This window comes from Mustelus asterias, chromosome 17 (assembly GCF_964213995.1).
Source record: "Mustelus asterias chromosome 17, sMusAst1.hap1.1, whole genome shotgun sequence".
Taxonomy (NCBI): domain Eukaryota; kingdom Metazoa; phylum Chordata; class Chondrichthyes; order Carcharhiniformes; family Triakidae; genus Mustelus; species Mustelus asterias.
The window spans coordinates 22,947,541-22,964,129 of NC_135817.1; the positions used below are offsets into that span (position 1 = coordinate 22,947,541).

General features: G+C 44.1%; 1 protein-coding gene across 3 annotated transcripts in view; it reads right to left on the minus strand.

Moving 5' to 3' along the window:
* The window catches only part of LOC144506371 (gamma-taxilin-like), a 65,130-nt gene that overhangs the window by 25,691 nt on the left and 22,850 nt on the right, over positions 1 to 16,589 (minus strand). For all 3 annotated transcript variants that reach the window (XM_078232391.1, XM_078232393.1, XM_078232392.1), the window contains 3 exons: positions 9,582 to 9,894; positions 3,253 to 3,344; positions 500 to 670 (listed from right to left, as the gene is read on the minus strand). In XM_078232391.1, coding sequence (XP_078088517.1) covers positions 500 to 670; positions 3,253 to 3,344; positions 9,582 to 9,894 — 576 coding nt within the window. The remainder of the gene's footprint in view (positions 1 to 499; positions 671 to 3,252; positions 3,345 to 9,581; positions 9,895 to 16,589) is intronic.

Consider the following 16,589-nt stretch of genomic DNA (forward strand, 5'->3'; position numbering starts at 1 on the left):
CCATTTACCAGGCTTCCTAACTTAGTTCACCCGCAAATATGGATCCAGGAACCTTTTTTCCTCCATTCAAATAACTACTTTGCATCAGATCACCTGTCACATACCCCAATCAGAGAACGCTCCTTTATACCCACTCTCGTTTCTTGCCTTGCAACCCATTGCTGACCCATCTCATGAGCTTACCTCCAATTTCATGTGCTTTCATTTCTGTTCATCTCTTGCACAGAACCGCAGCAAATGCCTTCTGCAAGAACGTATAAACAATGCCCCGAAACACTTACTCTAGTGGCCACCTCAAAAGAATTTAACCAGGTTAGACAGGTGTGATATAGCCATTGCAAATCCATAATGATGCATACCTGTAGTTAAACACTTAATGTACAAAATATCAATATCACAACTACTCCCGTAATAAAATGCTGTAATTCCACCGCATCACAAGTGATTGGGTTGTATAACACTTTTAATCTTCACTTCATCAGGGGCTGAACGCTCTCACCTTTAACGTTTTATTATGACGCTGAAGTTCACGGCAAAGACTCTCCAGTTTACTGCGAGCCAGGATGGCCTTACTGTGCTCACTCTGCAGGTGAACCTTCTCCTTCACTACCTGTGCCTGTTTCTTCTGAAGCAGTTTAATTTGCTTCTGGACGCTTCGATTCTCTTCCAACTAGGAATAAACAACGAGCAAATTAAGATGCTAAAAGACCGCGGCAACAATGTTTCAGGCCAAGGTGTTCATATTAGAAGAATTATGAATCAGACGCACAAACTTTTGCATTGTACATGCATACTTCCAACAATGAGGAGACACTCGGTGGCGCTGTTAGAATTTGTCTAACCAAACTAGGGTTGTGCACAATAATTTTTTTTTTGAGTTTCACAAAACTGGAGTAAAATACAGTACTTGCAGGTTTGATTGTGTGAAGAGCAATTAGAGGTGAATTAATATCATAAACCGCATATGACTAAAGCGTAGAGATTTGAGTTGGCACTTTTATTTCATTAGCCTAAAATGTACAGAGTGACAAAAGTGACTCTTTCCCAAAGCAAACCAATTGGAAAATAGATTATCTAGCAAGCCAGTCAGGGGGGCCAGCAGGGTAAATAGGTGGGGTTAAAGGGATAGCGTCTGGTTGGAGTTGTGGTCTCGATGGGCCAAATGGCATCCATCTGCACTGTAGGGATTCTATGATTTTAAGATCACCCCACTGTAAACATTTTATTCCTTCACTGTATAACCAGAATAATTAAGGACTTAATACTCATGACAAATACGAAAGCTATAATGATCTCCCAAATCCCGATCACTGCTTCTCAGACTTGAGCGATTCAAATCGCAAGAACCGGCTGCATCTCACTGCCGGTCAAAACATACGTGCCAACAAAATGAAACAAGAAAACAACTTGAAAGGAGCAAGATCAGAGAGACTGGGCAACATATAAACCTTCAAAAAGTGAGGAAAACAAGATGACAAAGTTGTAACTAGAATTTTAGACTCCGTAAGTAGGGATGAAGAGTACAAAAACAAAGAAGCAATGTTTAACTTATGCAAATACCAGATTTAAGAGGCTTTAGCAAAAACAGAAACTAGAGACACAGAATCCTTTCACCAGAAAACAGAAGACCAAGAAAAATTCTGAAAACTTTACAGCGGAAAATTACTTCCATCAGCGAATGAGTTGGTAGCTCAAGGCATAAATAACCTGTTCTTGAACAACAATGCTACAGCCACCAAGATGGCCCTGGGTTATATCCCCAGGTTGTTCTGTGGTTACTGATCTCAGTTGTAATAAGAGTAGGCACTTAAATTGACCTCAATTTCCCATGGTAAATCCATCACAGTTCCCTCTCTTAGTCACTACCATGTTAGAAAGAACCCAGTGGGAAGTATCCACTGACAGAGGAGTGGACAGGATCAGGTTTGCCTGTGATGCTTTAAGATTGAATAGCTTTCTGAGACTCGCTGCCTTGACTCACACAAAGGCAACTGGTGGACACCAGAAGCATTTGGGAGGTTAGGTTCATCGCTGCCAGACTACAATGAGCCAGGGTGATGGTAAGGCTCTACAGCCAATCTCAATCTCTTGCATTAGAGAGGGAACAGAACAATAAGCAACAAAAATGCCCCAGGTTCCCTTTGCTGCTTTAAATGCTTTTGCATGAATGGCAAGCCAAGACAAGATCAGGGTGCTGCAGCATATGAAAGAAGGAAAAGCTCAAATTACAGTCAGGACTCACACTAGCGTTGCTATTTGGATGAGGCACTGGAGCACAATTTCTCCTCGTTCCGCAGGGGGAAAAACTTGGGACAAACAAAAAGGCTTCTTATAATCCATGTCTTCAGATAATTGCATTTTCCAAAAGGCATCAAGTGTCTGATGAGGGATGGTTGCTTATCAAACTGGGTTAAAAACTTTTTCAATCTTTGGTGGACCTGATCTGTGACTGGCTCCGGTTCCCTCACATGGTGAGACTGACAGGGGCCCTGGAAAAGGTCGAGGTGACCGCTACTACATCAATGCCTAGTTTTAAAGGCCTTAGTTCTCACATAAGAAACAGAACCGAAAGTAGGTCATCCGGCCCTTTAAATCTACTTCGTCATTCAGTACGATTATGGCGGATCCTCTACCTCAACTCCACCTTCCTGCGCTATGCCCAGATCGCTGGATTTTCTTCCTACCCAAAAATCATTCGACCTCCACCATGAAAGGACATAGGAGTGGGACTAGCTGAGCCACTTTCGCAGAGTGCAAGCATGGACATGAGGTGCCGAACGGCCTCCTTCTGTACTGTAACCATTCTATGAATATACTCAATGACTGAGCTCCCTGGGGGGAGGGAATTCCAAGGACATCTAACATTGAGTGAAAAAAAGTCTCACCTCAAACCTAAACGGCCAGCCTTGTATTTGGAGGCTGCAATCCTTAGTTCCAGCACCACAACCCCCCCAGTCCCGCTCATGCCAAAAGAAATACTCTGCCTTACTCCAACCTACTCCCCCAAGCCCTTTAGGAATTTTACAAGTTTCAATGAGATTGCCCCTTGAGCTTCTAAACTCTTGGGAACACAGGCCACGTCTACTCAATCATGATAAGCTCAGTGACCTGACTGATAAAAAATAAAGTAAAATAAGAAAATGATGCCACAAACTACAGCTACCCTATTTCTCTCTTTTCTCTCTCCAGTTTGCCATGTGTGGAGTTATAGCATAAGTGAGAATGTTTTCTTGTCCCATTTATACAACATACCAAGTCCGCGTACTTCTTGCACAAAGCTGCCAACTTCTCCTCTGGAGTGCTGAGCGTGTTCAGTGCTTGCATCAGCAACATCACTTCTTTCCCTGCAATGAGAGAATCAATGGTCATTTTTAATTTTGGATACAAGCTTTACACCTCCATTTCACCCCATGGTTAATGAATCAGTCTCTGGATGTTTTCACAGCTTCACTGAAAGTGTTAACAAACGCAAAGAGTCCTCTGACCATAATAAAATAATTCCACTCCATAGAAGTTCGGACTGACTGCAACAAAAAAAATACAAAGCACCCCTGCTGTCAAAACTGGACCTTAATATCACTGAAGCGGAAAGCAAACGTTAAATGTCAAATCCCATGTTCAGTGTACTAGAAGAAATACTAGAATCAGCAATCATTTCGAGTATTTGATCAACAAAATATTGATCACCTACAATTAGTGAAACCAATCATGCGAGTGATCAGCAAACCCATTGGATGAACTCACCAATCAATGACAAGAGTCCAGTTCATTGCTACAGTCAGGTTCATAGGCATGTGCTACTTTCTGCAAATTATGGTCATCAGCGCTCCAGTCAAATGGGCGGCAGAGTGGTTAGCACTGCTGCCTCACAGAGCCGGGGACCCAGGTTCAATCCTGGCATGGGGTCACTATCTGTGTGGAGTTTGCACATTCTCCCCTTGTCTGCGTGGGTTTCCTCCGGGTGCTCCGGTTTCCTCCCACACTCCAAAGATGTGTGGGTTAGGTTGATTGGCCATGTGAAGTTGACCCTCGTGTCAGGGGGATTAGCAGGGTAAATGTCTGGGGTTACAGGAATAGGGCCTGGGTGGAATTGTGGTCGGTATACTCGATGGACCGAATGGCCTCCTCCTGTACTATAGGGATCCTATGAAAACAGCTAAAAACACTCTCTCAAATTAATCATTTTGAAAATACTTTCTCAAATCAATCACTTTAAACCGTGTCAAAACTTCTGGATCAGCTGAACAGTAGCTGTTCCTCTCCTGTTGGCTCGTTTTAGGTGACATATTCCTCCCAGCAACCAGCATTTAAAGAACGTGAGATTCTGTTCATACTTGAGTTGATTAATTGTGAACTGTAAGACCAGCAAAACTTCTAACCACTACCATCGATTTTTTTTTGCCCACTCAATCCTTCAATCCAGTCATGGTTGCAAATATTGGTGCTGGAGAATGGAATATGACACTATTGTGGGTACCTTCACTGAGCATCAAGCATTGCAGGTGAGGGATCAATAGCCTACAACTTTCCTTAGCCCATCCTTATAACAGCTCTCCTTAGTACAATATGACAATTTTTCATTTGCTACAACTATTATCTTTACAATTGCAGACATTTCGTAATGTCATCGAATCCCTACAGTGCAAAAGAGGCCGTCTGGCCCATCGTGTCTGCACCGACTTTCTAACAGGGCATCGTAGCCAGGCCCTTTATCCACCCCCCCCGCACCTTCCAATATCCCCACACATTTCCCATGGCTAATCCATCTAACCCACACATCTTGAGACACTAAGGGGTAAGTTCGCATGACCAATCCACCTGACCTGCACACCTTTAGACTCTGTGTTGAAACCATAGCACCTAGAAAAAACCCACACAGGCACACAGCCCAAGGTTGGAATTGAACACAGGTCGCTGGAGCTGCGAAGCAGCAGTGCTAACTACTGTGCCACCGTGCCACTCAAACAGGTTAGAAACTTAGTTCTCTTCAGGGTATCACAGTCAACTAAAGATGAAAACTTTTAATTAGTCAACCACAGCTGGATATGAACTTATACATAGATTGAAGCAGTTTGTTAATATTGTGCTTCGTCATTCACTGCGAATTACTTGATCGGTGTTGGAGGAGCACAGTGCTCAATGGCTGGTACACGTTGCAGAGCAGGGGCACCATGATAGACATGTGTAAACAGGGCAAGCATTGGAGAGGAGTGCTAGTGGAGTTTGCTGATAGTGTTTTGCTCGTCCACCTTCCCTAAGTGGGTGATGGATTTTTGAGCAAGTTGGACTTTGTGTAGGGTGGAAATCAGGACAAGGCGAGGGCAACGTTACAAAGTAGAATCTCAGTAATTCGATCATAGATAAGGGCCTCATCAACAGCAGTGCAGGAGAAATCAGAATGAGACAGCACAAGAGTCATCTTTCAGCCCATTGTGCTTGTGCCAGCCCTTTGAAAGAGCAATTCAGTTTGTCCTGCTCTCTGCTCATTCTCTGTAGCCCTGCAAATTTTTCCACTTTGTAAAGTTATTATTGAATCTACCTCCATTACAGGCAATGCATTCCAAGTTGTGACAACTCGTGTTAAGAAACTTTTTCTCATGTCCCTCTTGTTTTTCTTTAAAGTTTATTTGTTAGTCACAAGTAGGCTTACATTAACACTGCAATGAAGTTACTATGAGAATCCCCTAGTCACCTCCTGTTCGAGTACACTGAGGGAGAATTTAGCACGGCCAATGCACCCAACCAGCACATCTTTCAGATTTTTCTCCTTATTTCCCTTAAGTTTCTCCTTATTGATTCAATCAAATCCCTTTGTGACATCAGACAAGTTTAACAAATCTCCCATTAACCTTCTCTGCTTCAAGTTGGACAACTCCAGTTTTTCTATCTCCTCTACATTAACAAAGCCTTTATAGCTGGTACCATTCTGGTAACTTTTCTCTGCATCCTCTCAAAGGCCTTCACCATCCTTCCGAAAGCAGTGCCAAGAATTGGCCACAATGACTCCAGCTGGAACCTGGCCAGTGATTTTGCAGAATGATTTATGCAAAACTTGGCTTTGTACACTATGCCTCTATTTGTAATGTCAAGGAGATACATGGTGGGAAGGCAATGTTTTAGGGATGCTAAGATGTGGAGTTTGAAGCTCGGCTCAAGATTGAACAAGAAATGGAGGATCCACACAGGGAGGAAGTACCACAATTTTAAAATAAGGGGTCGTCCTTTTAGGACAGAGATGATGAAAACTTTTTTCACTTAGAGGGTTGTGTGATGTTACTCTGCCTCAGAAGAGAGTAGAGGCAGGGTCATTGAATATTTTTAAAGTGGAGGTGAATTCTTGAGGCAAGGGAATCAAAGGTTATTGAGGATAGATGGTAACATGCAATTTGAAACACAAACAGATCAGCCATGATCTGACTGAATGGTGGAGCTGACTTAAGGGGCCGAATGGCCTACTTCTGCTCCTATTTCTTATTTTTGTTTACATGTACCAAGGCCACAGAATGCATTTTGCACGAGACTTCAATGCCCATCACCAGGTGTAACTTTCCATTAACACAACTGGTCAAGCTGGCTGAGTCCTGAACGACTTTGATGTGAGACGAGGTAGCAGGTGGTGAGGGGTAATAACCTACCTGACCTTGACTTCACTGCTTAGTAGCCGCAGAGGTTAAATAGAAATGCTAGAGGTGACCCATTGCACAAATCTTTGTGTAGACTAAGTCACATCTTCAAAGCGAGGGCACTGTCCATATGACACTGCCACGGTGTGAAATTAGAACAGATCTGGCAGCTCAAAAGTGGGCAATTGTGAGATGCTTAGGCCATCAGAAGTAGCAGAATTCCACAACAATCTGGAAGCTCAGTCAGAACTATCCCTCACTTCTCCACTACCATCAATCCAGTTGACCAATTCTAGGTGAATGTGGAGTTTGGAAGAACTTGCTGGCGGATCAGGTCAAAGCTTGAAATTCTTACCATGCCTGGTTGTGAGTGGACAATTGGGCAACTAACAGGAGGAGGCGACGCATTTTAATATTCCCATCATCAACCCGATTGTAAAACACAGTGAAGACCACAGGGCCTCATAAGTCTTTAGCATCATAGCTGGGAAGTTGAGTTCCAGATTCACTGGACGAGCTGCTTCAGCACAGCTACAACATTGGCATCTACCCAATAATGTGGAAAATTGACCACAAAAAGCAGGACAAATCCAATCCAGCCATCAGTCCATTCCCAATCAGCAAAAAGATTGGCTGAATCATCAACTAAGCTATCAAGTAGCTTTTGGGTTTGGGTTAAGCTACGATCACTGGGCTCCAGAATTCATGGGTCCAAATATGAAAATGAGAGCTTTATTCCAGATATAATTTGACAGCAAATGCCCTTGATACCAAAGCAACATTCAACCAAATATGACAAGAGCCCCAGTAAAACTGAACCGAATGGGGATCAGGAGAAACTTTCCCAAGGCTGGAGTCGCATGTAACACAGGGGAAGATAGTTGTATTTAATGGGAGGCAATTTTCTCAGCCCCAGAATATTTCTGCAGAGTTCCTCAGGGCAGCAGCCCAGACCCAGCTGCTTCAGCAATGACCTTCATCATGACTCAAGGTCAGAAGTGGAGTTGGTTGTTGATGGTTACAGATGTTCAGCTCCATTCATAAGTCTACAGATAGCGAAGTAATCCGTGCCCACATGCAGCAAGACCTGCACAATATCCAGACTTGGGTTTGTAAGTAGCAAGTAATACTTGCACTAAACAAGGGCCCAGTGAGCACTTCCAACAAGAGATAGTATAAGCATCTCTCCATGACATCCAATGGCATCATCATTACCAGGTCCCTCACTATTAACATCCTGGAGGCTCACCATTGACCGGGACCTCAACTGGAGCCATTTAAATCAGCCATATAAATGTAGTAATTACTGCAGTAAGTTGGAAGCCGGTATTCTGCAGAAAGTTGCTCACATCTTGACCTTGCAAAGCACATGTCACAAGCGTGATGGAATTCTCTCCACTTGCTGGGACAAGTGTTGCTGCAACAATTGTCCAAGAGAATTAAAAGTTATGGAGTGAAGGCTAAGAGTTTATAATTATAAGAATTATAAGAATTTATAAGAGTTAATCCACAGATCAGTCATGCTCAAATTGAATGGTGCAGCAGGCTAAAGGGACTGAATAGCACACTTCCATTCCTAGGCAACAATACTAATGAAGCTTGATGCCATTGCAAGAAAAAGCTGTCCATCTGATTGGCACCTCGTCCACTAGCTTAAAACACCCAGCTATTCCACTGTATTGTGGCTGAAGTGGGTACTATCTATAGGAGGCATTTTCAACAGAACAACATCATCTCCAAGTTCTCCTCCACATCACACATCATCCTGAATGCCACAAATATCGTCGTTCCTTCCTTGGGATTGGGTCAAAAGTCTGGAACTATTTACCTAATAATATTATGACAGCCTCTTGACCACAGGGATTGCAGCATTTCAAGAAGGCAATCAGGGCTGAGCAGTAAATGCCAGCACTGCCCAAATTCCCAGCACTAAGATTTTTAAAAATCTGTTTGAGCCTCAGTAATCCACGGATTGGAATCAGGGCCTGGAAATTTTGACCAGAGCAAAATATGAGGTTTTGATTATCCAAATGATAAGGTTGGTTTTGAAGGATTGAGGGAACCCTAAATTGACCATAGAATTGAAATGGAGGCTTAATCAAGCCATTGGTCTGCAATCTCAGACCTCAATTAGCCTTCTGCAAGGTGGTGTGTGGGAGAAAGGTAAAAGAATGGAGAACTGGCATTGGATTGATAATTTCTGCACCCTTCTTTGCTTAAGAGTGCAATTGCAAAGGCCATGCAGGTTAGCTGCCCTCCTGACATAGCTAGCGTATGGCCCAGGAATATCTGAGTGAAAGAAAGGCCAATGATTTTAAATGAAGCAAAGTAAATCTCCAAGGCTGGAATTTACTACTCTGCGGACAATTTGCTTTTTATTCTCTCCCACTGTGAATCTCCCAACAATCTTGTGCACTGATTTCTAAATCTGTGTCTTCATCAATAATCTTTTCAGCTCTGCAATCTCTTCCGATATCCACTCCCAAACTTTCTATTTCTCCCTGTTCAATGGCTTCTGTGCACTCCTTCACCTCACCATTCACATCAAAGCTTCCCGCTGCCTGTGTTATATACTCTGCGGAATTACGCTCCTTAGACACTTTGTCCTTCACCCCACTTTCTAAGAAGCAATCACACACGCCCTGAAGATAGCTCTCCCTTTCTGGCCTGGTGCCAATTTTCCTTCAACCTATTTCTGGAAGCACCTTGGCAAGTTCTATTAGGTGGTAGACACATTCAAGATCCAAGCTATTACTGTCACTACTCTGCTCGCCCCCGTTTCTTTCTTTCTTGGATTAAATCCCTGTCTAATCTTTCATTACATTATGCAGGCCTCCAACCTAATTATAACCTTCAGTTCATTCAGTTGCCTTGCTCCTTCCAGTTAGCACCTCAGTAAGATCAGCAACATTTTGCTTGGCAAAGTCCTGGTTTTGATTGAACTGCAGGAATACTCACCCAGGGCTTTCTCTTTGCTTTTATCCAAAAGCAGATGGTGCTCTCCCCCGGCAGGGTCCATCCGCATATCCTCGCTGCCAGGGATCTCTCCTCTCGTTTCCAACATGACACACGCGGACTCAACGGACAACAGCCCGCTCTCCCGGGTGTAGCAGGCTGGATGCAAGTTGCACGCATTCCCAATGATTTCAGCAGTGGCGTCCACTGGCTGAAGGACTGCAGTGGAGTCAGTGCAGGCTGCGCCGACCAGCAAGCCTCTGGAAGCCACGTGCAGTCCACAAACCTCCTGGGTTTCCATGGTTTCGCCTCTAAACTGCAAGCAAAACATTGAGAAAAATACATCAATTATGAAGCCGGGGAGGCAATGTTGCTCTTGATGAACTAAATTTAGTTTGTACAGCACAATGGAACAAATGTTTTCAATGTCAAAAACTTTGCATAGCGCATTACAAGAAAGAAACAAAAAAAGAAAAGAATGGAAGAGGTGGTTGGGTGGTGATTGGCGGCGGGGGGGGGGGGGGGGGGGGGGGGGGGGGAAGAGAGAGAGAGAGAGAGCGGGAGGCGGACAGAAGGAAAGGTAGAGAATTTTAAGTAATATTAAGAGTATCTTGAGCACTGCTAGTAAATGCAGAGCTTCACTGACTGGGATAATCCTTTCTGCCCACGATAATCAATGTCATGCAAGTCAATCTCAAATTAGGATGACATTTGGTATACTATGCTACTACCAGTATATCTGCACGCGGGAGGCAGGCTTGGGAGAACAGCATAAAAGACTAGGTCAGCGCCAAGCTCCTGAGCAACTAACCAGAAACCTTTGCTGCAAGGTACAGCTGGGCAAGTATGAATTTGCCGCAGCCACGATATTGGTAGTTTAGACAACGATTTTGCTAGATCCTCCATTAAATATACTGGAATTAGTGTTATGAAATTTAATAGCGGGGCTATTAGAAAACCTTCAGTAAAGATAACCACGACCTTGAGTTTTGGGCAACATGGTGACACAGTGGTTAGCACTGCTGCCTCACAGCACCAGGGACCCGGGTTCAATTCCAGCCTTGGGTCACTGTCTGTGTGGAGTTTGCACGTTCTCTCCATGTCTATGCGAGTTTCCTCCGGGTGCTCCAATTTCCTTTCACAGTCCAAAGATGTGTAGGTTAGGTAGATTGGCCATGCTAAATTGACCCTAGTGTCAGGAGATTAACAGAGCAAATGCATGGGGTTACGGGAATAGGGCCTGGGCGGGATTGTGGTCACTGCAGGCTTGATGGGCCAAATAGCCTTCTTCTGCACTGTAGGGATTCTGTGATTCTACAAGTCTAACAGCAAAAGGCTCGAGAATGTTAGCTGGGTACCTCATCCTGGCTTTACAAATTGCAGGAGCCTCATCAGTTCCAAGTTTCCTTTCATCCACTAGTCCATTTTGTGTGTAAAAATAACACGCAAAACATTCCAGCCTTGGGTGACTGTTCTCCTGTGTCTGCGTGGGTTTCCTCCGGGTGCTCATATTTCTTCCCACAGTCTAAAGTTGTGCAGGTTAGGTGGATTAGCCATGGTAAACAAGCAAGGTTACAGTGATAGGGGTGGGTGGGTGGGGGAGGGGGGTGGATCTTGGTAAGATTCTATCGGAGGGTTGGTGTAGACTTGATGAGCCAAATGGCCTTCTGCACTGTAGGGATTGTATGGTTCTAACTGATCAATAATTACATTCCCCTACCCAGCAAAAATAATATTGCGTGTTAATTTATGAATGAATTGCAAACTAATTTATTTGTGCTTTTTAATTTATAAAAGCAACAAATGAATAGGAGTCATATACAGGAGTAATGATGAAATAATATAAACTGGCACAACCACACAGGCAAAAATTAGCTTTTGTATCTTTAAAGCAAATATTTGGAGCAAATTTATCATTTGACTTTATCAAATTTATCATCTGAGACATTGAGACATGTATTTAACTGCCATATAAAAGGTGGGGTTTTCTGTACAGAAGCTCTCTCTCTTTCTCATGGTCAAATCAAATCTCCTGCCCTTCTCCATTGCTGCCTCAATTCACATATGTTGTGATTCTTGAACAGGAGAATGTTTTCTTTTTAAAAATTCTTTCATTGAATGTGAGCTAGCATTTATTGCATATCCCTAATTGCCTTTGAACTGAATGGTTTGCTGGGCCATTTCAGAGGGCAGTTAACCACAATGCTGTGGGTCTGGGGTCAAAGTGTTGGCTAGACCAGGTAAGGATGTCAGATTTCATAGAAGAAATCATAGAAACCCTACAGTGTAGAAAGAGGCCATTCGGCCCATCGAGTCTACACCGACCACAATCCCACCCAGGCCCTACCCCCATATCCCTACATATTTACCCGCTAATCCCTCTAACCTACCCATCTCAAGACACTCAGGGGCAATTTTAGCACAGCCAATCAACCTAACCCGCACATCTTTGGACTGTGGGAGGAAACCGGAGCACCCGGAGGAAACCCACGCAGACACGAGGAGAATGTGCAAACTCCACACAGACAGTGACCCAAGCCAGGAATTGAACCCAGGTCCCTGGAGCTGTGAAGCAGCAGTGCTAACCACTGTGCTACCGTGCCGCCCTTTCATTCCCTAAAAAGGACATCAGTGAACAAGATGGGTTTTTCCCGAAAATTGATGACATTTTCATGGTCACTTTCAGCAGCTTTTCAATTCCAGATTTTATTAATTGAATTTAAATTCTAGCAGCTGCCATGGCGAGATATGACCCTGTGTCCTCAAAAGTATGAGCCTGGGCCTCTGGATTACAATCCCAGTGACATTATCACTATGTGACCATTTCTTTCCATTCCTTCCCCATGGTCGCAGATCGCCAACATTCCCTTTAAATCTACAAAGCTGACATCCCCCAATGTCAAATTTGATGTTTACCCCATCAAACATCAAATTAAAATACGGCCAAATGAATTACAAATGCACAAAGGGATATTGGAACATAAAAGCTGTTTGTTCATTGCCTCAGGATCAAACACAATTGCACCTTCAAAAGCACATGTTTTTGGTACTTTATGTTCTAATATAGCTTAAATTAAAAACATAGCTGAATATAAAATTGGTTATTTGTGCACAGTGATTCTTTTTTTTAAAGAAAAAGGAAAAATATTTGATTCTTCAGTTCCTTCTAGAAAAGTGTTGTTGCAGTGAAAAGCTAAACTCTCAGTGGAATGAAAATGATGAATTTAAAACAGCAACAAATGTTTAAATCAGTAACTTCTCCAGCACCACTTTTCTTTTCAACGGTCTAAGTGCATCACTTATTTAATTACCAGTGTCACAAGTAGGCTTACATTAACGCTGCAATGAAGTTACTGTGAAAATCCCCGAGTCCCCACACTCCGGCACCTGTTCGGGTACACTGAGGGTGAATTTAGCATGGCCAATGCACCTAACCTGCACATCTTTGGGCTGTGGGAAGAAACTGGAGCACCCGGAGGAAACCCACGCAGACACAGGAGAATGTGCAAACTCCACACAGACAGTGACCCAATCAAACCCGGGTCTTTGGCGCTGTGAGGCAGCAGTGCTAACCACTGTGCCACCTTATCGCTGGAGCTTGCAATCACCTTTGATTTAATTGGGAGAGAGCTAGGGAAAAACTTGGCATCAAAAGTCCCAGGAAACTCTGATGTGGCCCAAGTCAACTTGCACCATGATTACCCGAGACCATTATGTCATAAAATGGCTCTTCGACACAGATCCCCAGCAATGTTCCGTGCTGATGGCTCAGAAATATCAAGATTCATATACAAGATCAAGTCGACAAGGTCCTTTGGGTCGTCTGTAACCATTAAACTGCACCCCATCGGGATAATGGAAGAACAAAAATGAAAGGTGATCCCAGGCCCAGTCCATCAACATGACCTTGATCTCAGAATAAGAAGTCACCTTTTTCAATCACAAGAATGCTATTTAAAAGATTCTCTTTTTTTGATGCACCTGTCTGAAAGATATGCTGGTTAGGTGCATTGACCATGCTAAATTCTCCCTCAGTGTACTCGAACAGGCGCCAGAGTGTGGCAACTAGAGGATTTTCACAGTAACTTCGCTGCAGTGTTAATGTAAGCCTACTTGTGACACTAATAACTAAACTAAATCTTGGGCACCTAACTGGATGGTGAACTTTACACTGAGATTAACCTACTGTGCAAGGAATGTGCAGGTAACAAACACCAAGACTGAATAGGCAAATAGGCACTTCCGATTCGGCATATTACAGCCCTCAGGCCTCAACAACTTCAGAGTGGGACCTTTCTCCTCCAACTTAATCTCTTTTTAAAAAATTCCCATACATTTTGCATCTCAATCTTCCCCCCCAACCTCCCCCTCTGAGCTATCTGTCTCGTTAAGTTTGCTACATCTTTATTGCAACCTCGCCCAGCTTCCACTCTCCACTGTTCCACCCCTCTTGTACAGTATAATATCCAACACATTTTTCTTCCCTTTTAGTTCTGACCAAGAGTCAAATGGACTCAAAACATTTACTCTGTTTCTCTCCCTACAGATGCTGCCATGATCTGCTGAGTTTTTCCAGAATTCTCTGCTTTTGTTTCAGATTCCAGCATCCACAGCATTTTGCTTTTATTTTCCCAAGACTGAAAATATCCTGTTTCACTTACTGAGTGACACTGCTGACCAGTGTTGAGCTGCTTCAGAACGTTGAACAGGAAATGGTTGAACAGGAAATGTGCCTCTTCAAAATCGGGCCGTGCGATCTGTTACATCCAGCCGAACGACTGCTGACAAATGGAGGCTGGCTCTATTGTCTCGCCAGAACATGGTGCTTCTCATAATACGGGTTCACCTTTCTTATTGGGTTGTGTAGTGCCACAACAAATAATCCACCGCCATCTGATATTATTTTCCAAATAAGTACTTACATACTGGGCAGTGCATGGCCTACTTGACAACTTCCAAAATGCGTCAAAAAGATAGGTGCTTATTTTAGTCCACAACCCCAACCGCAAGTACCTTTTAACACACGACTGCCTTAGGTCCATTCGTTGTGGTGTACTTGTCAACAGTGCAGTTTGTCAAACTCTCTGCTGCCGATCCTGTCAGCACCCCCGATTCAATTGAACCCCTCTCTGGGTGTCGATCTCACCTCCACCCTCACTGTATGGGTGGCACGGTGATACAGTGGTTAGCACTGCTTCCTCACAACGCCAGGGACGTGGGTTCGATTCCCGGCTTGGGTCACTGCCTGTGCGGAGTCTGCACGCTCTCCCCGTATCTGCGTGGGTTTCCTCCGGGTGCTCTGGTTTCCTCCCACAGTCTGAAAGACGTGCTGGTTAGGTGCATTGGCCATGCTAAATTCTCCTTCAGTGTATCCGAACAGGCACTGGAGTGTGGCAACTCGGGGATTTTCACAGTAACTCCATTGCAGTGTTAATGTGAGCCTACTTGTGACACCAATAAATAAACTTAATCTAAAAAACTTTATTACTTTTGCAAAAAGGCTTGGAAAGGATTCATATCTGTACCTTCATAAAGGCCCTGCCTTCTCAACCTTGCCCCTCGCCTGAGGTATGGTGAACAGCAGGTTAAATCACCACCAGTCAGCTCTTCTCTCTCAAAGGAGAAAGAAGCCTAGGTCACCTGGGACTATGGCGAATTTACCTTTTCCTATATTAGTACTGCACACTGCAATCGGTCCTGGATACCACAATAGTCTATGTATCTAAACAAAGTGGTTTAAAACCCACCACAGTTTACAATGCACAATGGAAGCTTGATATTTACTTTGATGACTGTCATCCTGAATGTGTTTTAATATTCACATATTTTTAATTCAATGCCAAGAGCTGTAAGGCAGTGGTGGGAGCAGTTACTGTTGATTTGGCAGTAACAGGGAAGTTAATATGTATACACCGATATGCTAATTCTGCCTTTGAACAGAATGCTAAGACAGAAATACTCACGATAAGGCTCCCACAAACTGAATTAAGCTCTGAACTCAGGCCGTTCATTTCAATATCAAATCCAGCAGGTGAGTCAATCAAGCCACTTTGGTCCCCCCCCTCCGGAGTGTCGGCAAAGGCCTGGGGGCCGCTGTCTTCCCATCCTCTCGGGAAAGGGACTGCTGGGCATCATTTGAGAGAAATATTAAGCTGGGAACAGTAGCTCACATTTTTTGTTAAAGATGCACATACGTGCAGAGCTAACCCCAGCAAGGTCCACAAGTGCAAAAACAGAAAGCATAAGGTGATAAGGAACATAGCTGTTTTCGAAAGGGTGGTCGGGGTGGAAATGGGTGGATGAACAGAACAGATAAAGGAAGAATTGTTCCTGTACTGTGCAAACATACACCAACTCTGCTGTCAACTCAGAGGCAGAGTAACAGTGACACTGGGATGGGTGTGGAAGGGATTTCCCCACATGTTGTGCAGTTCATGGCTTACAGCCTTGGGTCCCACTGGGCTCTCCACCTGGATGTTAGCCTGTTTGGAGGTCCTGGCTGCAGATGGAGACAGTAAGAAGTCTCACAACACCAGGTTAAAGTCCAACAGGTTTATTTGGTAGCACAAGCCACAAGCTTTCGGAGAGCTGCCCCTTCATCACTCACCTGATGAAGGAGCAGTGCTCCGAAAGCTTGTGGCTTGTGCTACCAAATAAACCTGTTGGACTTTAACCTGGTGTTGTGAGACTTCTTACTGTGCTTAGCCCAGTCCAACGCCGACATCTCCACATGTAGGTGGAGAGGCAGGACTTTGAATGCAGCCATAGGACCAGGGAGATCTGATCCTAAGAAAGCACAGTTGTGCCTCCTGGCCTGCATTCACCTTCCCTCCATCATAAGGTCAGAGGAAGGATGTTTACTGATGATTGTACAGTGTTCGATATGGTGTCACAGTGGGGGTTAGCATTGCTGACTCTCAGCGCCAGGGATTCGGGTTCAATTCCCGGCTTGGGCAACTGTCTGCGTGGAGTTTGCACATTCTCCCCATGTCTGCGTGGGTTTCCACCGGG